This window comes from Scophthalmus maximus, chromosome 5, assembly GCF_022379125.1.
Source record: "Scophthalmus maximus strain ysfricsl-2021 chromosome 5, ASM2237912v1, whole genome shotgun sequence".
Lineage (NCBI taxonomy): Eukaryota > Metazoa > Chordata > Actinopteri > Pleuronectiformes > Scophthalmidae > Scophthalmus > Scophthalmus maximus.
In genome coordinates, this window is record NC_061519.1 from 23,400,001 (window position 1) to 23,407,042 (window position 7,042).

Genomic DNA, 7,042 nt, shown 5'->3' on the forward strand with positions numbered 1-7,042 from the left:
ACTCCGAGTGTGTGAAGTGTGAACGACTCGAGTCGTGCGCAGAAACAGAACAAACAAAAAAAACACGTCAGACGGGTTTTGCCGGAGCAGGTGTTCTGCAGCCGGCTGCTTCTCTTTGTCCTGCCGACGGCACAAGTTCCCATTCAATATGCAAAGAGCGGAGAGAGAGCGAGAGGGATGAAATGCGTCACGTGCACTGATGCATCCCATCCCTCTCTCTCTCTGTTTTCCAGGCGACACCGTGTGCTTTCCGTGGCGTTGAATTCTTTATGTCGCTGCCTTTCCCCCCCCCCCCTGCAGAACTCGCAGCCTGGCGGCGGAGTGACGGACGGCTGTGAAGGCTCGCAGCTTTATCCTCCCACAGCGCCCGTCATGTTGCAGGTGAGCGCACCGGGTGTCTCCTCTCGTCTGAGTGAACAGCCGAAGCATCGCGTTCAGGTCCCTCAGGCCTCGGAGGGGTTTATGTCTTCTGGAGATCCTGAGTCCCGTTAGCTGACCCGCTGCGAGACGGTTGATGGAGAAGCGCGTCGTCTCTGGACGTGTTTATTTCAGCCACGAGATTTGATTGATAGCTTATTTTTGATTGGTTCAACCCTGCATCAGTTTTCCCCGTGGGCTCATTTTGTGTCTCTCGTCTTCGCCTTGTGTCGTCATTTCACATCTGTCTCTTGTCATGTCGTTTCTCTTTATGTTCATTTTCATTACCTTTTGTTCACATTTTGTGTATCTGCGTTTTTCTTTTCATCTCTATTTGGTCATTTTGTGTTTCCTTTTCATTCATTTTCTATCTTCTTGTATTTGTTTTCGTGTCTCTGTGGTTGTTTGGTCTCTTTGGTTCGGTATGGCAGGAGGAGAAATAGTGCCAAAGTTGTTTCCAATCCAAAGGTTGGGACCACACCTGAAGATAGATCTGAGTCTGTGGGAGGATAAGGTTCAAATTTTCAAAAACACAAAAAATAGATTTCTGATTTAAGGTTTTGCAGGGCGTTTTCAAAAGAATCTTTGCCTTTTGCTTTTTATATCTTCATTTGTCTGGTCTCCGCCTGCCGACACAAACCCACATGTTATCTGTCCCAGTTAGCATCATCATTTATTGAATTGAGTTATTGTTTCAAGTTATGAATTTAAAAAGCCACAATTTCACTGGTTCCACCAACTTCATAACTTCATACACGATCCATCGCTTCGGTCACAGACCTCCATCCAGCATCAAACCATATCTTGAGCCACGTTCTGACAGTCTCCAGGGATTTCTTCACGATTTAATATTTCCAGTTGCTGTGCATTACACTAAACCTAATTAATGAATTAATCCAAAGAGAAATAATCATTGGTCGGAGCCATGCGAATCTTAATAACCTCATCAACCTCACATATTTTCAACAAACTTTATTCAAACACACCGACATTCTACATGTCGTCAAGAACCGCATGTTTCTAAATATGCCCAAAAATGTCAGAGTGTATTTTGGAGAAATGTGTATAAATGAACGCGTCTTAAATATTTCCACTTGATGAAATGGTGCAGCCGCGAACGACATCAGCTGTTGGATTTCAATATTTCACTCTGTGTCAACATCGTAAAGCTTTCGAGACAAAAACAATTGAGATATGAATTATAATTAGACAGTGTGGAAACATCACTTTATGAACCTGATCATTTTTTTTAGTTTTTTGTTTTATTACACCGTAGATGTTAATCTTTCAAATATTTAGTGTTACGTAGTTTGTTTAAATGTATTAATCACTTCAGTTTTTAATGTGTCAGACAACTGTGAAGTTCAGAGAGCTCAAAATAAGAAAATCTGATAATTATTTTTGTTCAACCAAACTATCAAAAAATTGTTACCTACCCAAAATATTAAATTTGTATTGCTGTAAAACAAAATGACATAACATTTTACAAGTTAGAACCAGTGAATATTTTATCATTTTCTTAATAAATGGCCAAAAAAAAGATAACTTCTTCATCAAAATTGTTGATTCAATTAAAAAAAACACTACAAACATTAGTGTATATCCAGTTCCATGGATGCAGGTTTGCTACTATAGCACAACACATGCAATGTGCATCACCAGCCTATTTATCCTTTGAGCTATTCATAACTTGCGTGACTTCATGATGAAACGACTAACCCTGTGTGCCTGCTCCATCCAGCACTATCCTCTGTACCGGGTGAGTGACGCCGGCTGCACGGGCCAGGACGCGGCGCCGCCTGAAGAGCGCCACCTGCTGTTCAGGGAGAAGTACGACGTGCTGTCGAAGGAGGCCTCCCAGAGGGTGAGTTGCTCTGCAGTCCTGTCACAGCCACCTCGGCTGCTTCTGTCTCTTTTTTTCCAAAGCACCGATCTCTGCTGAACTGGATCCGTGCACTTGAAAATACAGTAGACTGTCAGAAAACAGTCGCACGCACACGGACACAGCAGGTGGCGGTGTTGGTGGCGGTGACGGAGATGCTGATGAAACTGATGATGTAAGCCGGCAGCAACTCGGGGGTCTCTGAGGTGGATGATGCGCGTGTCTTATCTCTGTGTCTCCTCACCCCCTCAGCTGCTGCAGTGGTTTAAGCCCCGCCTCGTCCTGAGCGGACACACCCACAGCGGATGTGAGGTTGTCCATGACAACAAGTACCCGGAGGTCAGCGTGCCGTCCTTCAGCTGGAGGAACAGGAACAACCCCAGCTTCATCCTGGTGAGCACACGAACACGCCCCGCCCCGTTTTCCAACTCCTCCATCGCTCCATCATTTACTCGAGAATGCCAAGCTCATGCAGTGATTGCTCTTTGGAAGGATTCGACATTTGTTGTAAAAGCAGATTCCGCAACAGGGAACCGTCATTTAAGGTTTCTCGCGAATGAAATGCAACAGGACATTGAATCTATTCGTTACAAACACAAAAGCCTCGAAGACGGAGCTTTGCGCTGACGGTACATCGTGTGATTCTCTTTTTCTTCCTTTCTGATTCACGCATCATCCTCCGGCACACACTTCTGTTTGAGTTTTCAGTTCCCAAACCAGCGGGTGACGTTTCTGCTGCAACTGTACGCACTCATTGTTCACAGTCAACAATCTGCCTCCCTCATGTTTCACTAATGACACCAAGTATTCAATTAGAGCTGCAACAGTTAGTGGATTAGTCCTCGACTACTAATTGAATCGCCAACTATTTTGATAATCCATTAGTCGGTTCAAGTAGTTTTTATGAAATAAGAATCTTAACTCTCTGATTTCAGCTTCTTAAATGTGAATATTTTCCGGTTTCTTTGCTCCTCTATGACAGTGAACTAAATATCTTGTGGACAAACAGAACTTCATCTCGGTGGTTTTGGGAAACACGGTGGTCGTTTGTCACCACTGGGTGGACCAAACAGCCGGTCGATAAACCGAGAAAATAATCGACAGACCGGTCGATTATGAAAAGAATCTATTCAGATTTACTTTTCTGCAAGACAAAATAAAAGAATAATCCTCCCCAAACTCTCACACGCAGCACACTCATATCACGACGGTGCAACGTTTACTGACTGACCGAAACTTGAGAGACGTTGAATGCGGGAGATGGTAACATTGATTGCCCCCCCCCTCCTCCCCCCACACAGGCGTCGGTGTCACCCGGCGGCCACGCCCTGTCCAAGTGCTTCCTGCCGGAGGAGAGCACGGTGATCAGCGTGTACTGCTCGGCCGGCGCCTGCCTGCTGCTGCTCGCCCTGGCCCACTGCCTGTGGATGAAGGGCCTGCTGCAGTGCCTCAGCCTCTGCCTGCTGGGGAAGCACAAGTCTCTGTGAACTGCGTTACCCAGAGTGCACCGCTGTTGCGGGACTGAGCTGGAGGCCACTTGGGATGTGAGGATTTTGCAAAAAACGTGAAATTTTTCCTCCTCTGAACGTGCCAACAAAAAAGAAAAAACCCAGCCTGTTCACACAAACCTCGATTTTTGTTTTGTCCAGATGTTTCTGCGGCACTGTGAAGGACTTGAATATTTATTTTAAAAATGAAAAGTTTAGTGTCTGTAGTACTGAGGATAATGATGCCAGCGTGGTAATGTTCATGTGATGACGAGAGCAGAAATCATTTTACCTTCCGTGGAGGGACCAGACGGGTGAAGTCTGAATCAGTTCTGAAAAAATGAAGTTGGACAAATCAAACAAAGCACATAATGTAAATTCTAACTGTCCACCGCTCTGATTTGAAGGCGGTGACGTCAGATGTATGTTGGTCGGTTGTCTGATGATTAACTGTGATCCGATGTAAACACTTTGTTTCTGTCGTCGTCGTCGTCCGATCATCCTCCTCTTGTTTATAAGATGCATATCTGAATATATATATAAATAAATATATAATATATATATATATATATACATACATATATATACATATATATATATATTTATTGCAGACTTTCTGTGCCAAATGTCTGTGAGGGGATTTTGCCAAATTGTTTTAAAGACATTTCTGATGAACTGTACATAAATAAATCAGAATCTTAAGGTGTGTTTGTTGAGCTTTATGGTGTGTGTGTGTGTGTGTGTGTGTGTGTGTGTGTGTGTGTGTGTGAGAGAGGACGATGTGGACGTCATCCATCATCTGAAGCCACGTTTCTCTCTGTGGCTGTCAAATCTTTCAGAAGCTTGAAAGCAGCAGAAGATTTTTGGACACAAATAATAAACATGTATATATAAACAGATCAGTTATTAGAGACGCTGAGCTTTCACCTCTTTGCACAGTTCCCACCAGACTTCTGTTTATTAATCCTCAATTTGAGTAAAGTGTTTTGAGATTATATAAATTCATCCTTTTTTCAATATCCAAGTGTCTAATTGGACATTAAATAAGGATTAATGGCAAAAACATTTTTTTAATATGATTTTAGATTTTTTTAAATGATTAGATTATATTTATATACTTATTTTAATTAATTCTTTTTTTATAGCCCTGTTTATCATTAAGTCTGCAGCAGTTGTGCACTGGTTTCTTGTTTTGTCACACCCGCAATCCAAAAATCGAAAAAAATCTAAATCAAAAAATTTAAATAGAATCCCCATATTGAAGAGGCTAAGATACATTATTGTTTAATTATTGACCAAAAATTGTCACCAAATCATTTTTTGTTGGTCAACTTATTGATAAAAAAATGTCTGGTTTGGTTCTCAGTTAATTTTGTGAAAATATATTATGAAATCATACATATGTCTACAGGAATAGATATCGACTGTATTAGAAGTAAGTTTATATTATGAAAATATTTTTAAACCGACTATAAATCTGCACAGGCGATTTAAAGTATTTTGACTATTACACCTTCATCATTTGCTGTGTCCAAATTCCATGATTCCATACGTTTTCTGTTTTTTTTTTTGCAACAGCACAATTTAAGTTATTGATTTATAACAAATTTTCAATTTTGAACACACCACATACTCAGAACTGTTTGCAGTGTTGAACGGGACACAGCTCCTAAATGAATTCGCACATGAAGTCGTGTAAACTCACATTATTTGCTCTGTAACATCTCGAACCTGAGCAGCAGAGGTGTGTGTGTGTGTGTGTGTGTGTGTGTGTGTGTGTGTGTGTGTGTGTTAACGCATCTGCACAACTGCATAGTTGCTGTGCTCGATGGGATCAAAGCTCAGAAGTAAGTCACTCAGTTATGGGACTTTTTTTTTTTTAAAAACTGTCGACATGTTTGACATCAGTCACAGAAGGAGAAGCTCAGATGTAAATAGTAAAAGTTAACTGAGGCTGAATCGCACTTGGCTGCTTTAGTGTCAGGATCCTGGGACGGTCTAGTGGCCTCACTGTCGGGCTGACATGGTCTAACGCCCGTGTTCATCCCATCACGTCAAGTGAAAATAATGATCAATCTATTGTATCATGATACACCTACATGTCATAATACAAAAGTATGTACACCAGGATAGTTCATTTCTAACCCTCACTGTGACAAATACATATTTAATCTGTGGAATAAATTAAGAACTAAATGATCTTAAAGACAAAATGCTAAGTTTTCTCAATGTTTGTTTTACTACTTTCCAAATATAATCCCTTATTTTTTTATAAGCTCTCCTTTTGTAAATATTGTTTATTAGTTATCACGTAGCACACTTGTGTTGTCATTCATTTTGCCTCAGTCACAGTGAGAGAAGCACAGGTTCCAGTGTAACAGTGAGACACCATGACACAGTACCAGGAACATTAAAGTGGAATTATTTCACCATTAATTTATTTTGTGCTGTTCCTACTGTGAGGAGTCAAAATGTCTTTAACCTGTGACTAAACTTCCACCTGTGATCCGATCAACCATAAATAACAGTGCTGCTGTGCAGAGCCACTTAATCGGACTTTAAAAATTAAACTGTGCATCATGAAATCCAAATATTACAGCATAGAAATCAGATGAAAAACAATGAAGATGATCTAAAACAGACCTGCAACAAATCCTGCTTTCATGAAGGTTGGAATTTTTGTTGAAGGTTTTGATTCGATCAGAAGATCATTCTCCTTTTTTTTGTCCACCTCAGTCGTTAGATCAGGTCAGTCATGTATTTTATGTCCCCGCATAAGACATCAGGCTTTTATTTGAGATTTAATTTCCCTATTTCTGTCTTCGCATAGTTTTTATTCATCAAATTGTTTTACTCCTTCTGTGTTAAAAACTGATGATATTACGACTAGTAGGTTTTATTTTGCTGCCACTGTAAAGCACTTGTGGACTTTCAAAAGTGCTCTATGAATAAAGTTTTGCATCAAAACGGTTATCGTTATATATATTAAAATCTGCAGCGTACACCACCGGTCAGGTGGATCGAGGACTGAACACTACAACCTTCATGACGGAGGATTCATTGCTGGGCTGTTGTATTAAGACCATTATTTTCCGCTAACTGTACCTAATAAACTGGACGTGTATGAAGCCTTCGTTTAAATGCAGCTCTGCACGAAAAATAAACAGACAATCATAAACAAAAAAAACAGACAACAAAAACCTCATCGGTAACAAACGTGGACACGACTGGACACCAAGATGGAAATAAAGCAAAG

The 7,042-nt window shown here is 41.0% G+C and overlaps 1 protein-coding gene across 3 annotated transcripts in view; it reads left to right on the forward strand.

Annotated features, from left to right (window-relative positions):
- The window catches only part of mppe1 (metallophosphoesterase 1), an 11,648-nt gene extending 7,156 nt beyond the window's left edge, over positions 1-4,492 (forward strand). For all 3 annotated transcript variants that reach the window (XM_047331837.1, XM_047331836.1, XM_035635772.2), the window contains 4 exons: positions 301-381; positions 2,159-2,281; positions 2,552-2,692; positions 3,601-4,492. In XM_047331837.1, the coding sequence (XP_047187793.1) occupies positions 301-381; positions 2,159-2,281; positions 2,552-2,692; positions 3,601-3,786 (531 nt within the window). In that variant the 3' untranslated portion in view covers positions 3,787-4,492. The remainder of the gene's footprint in view (positions 1-300; positions 382-2,158; positions 2,282-2,551; positions 2,693-3,600) is intronic.
- The last annotated feature ends 2,550 nt before the right edge of the window (positions 4,493-7,042 follow it).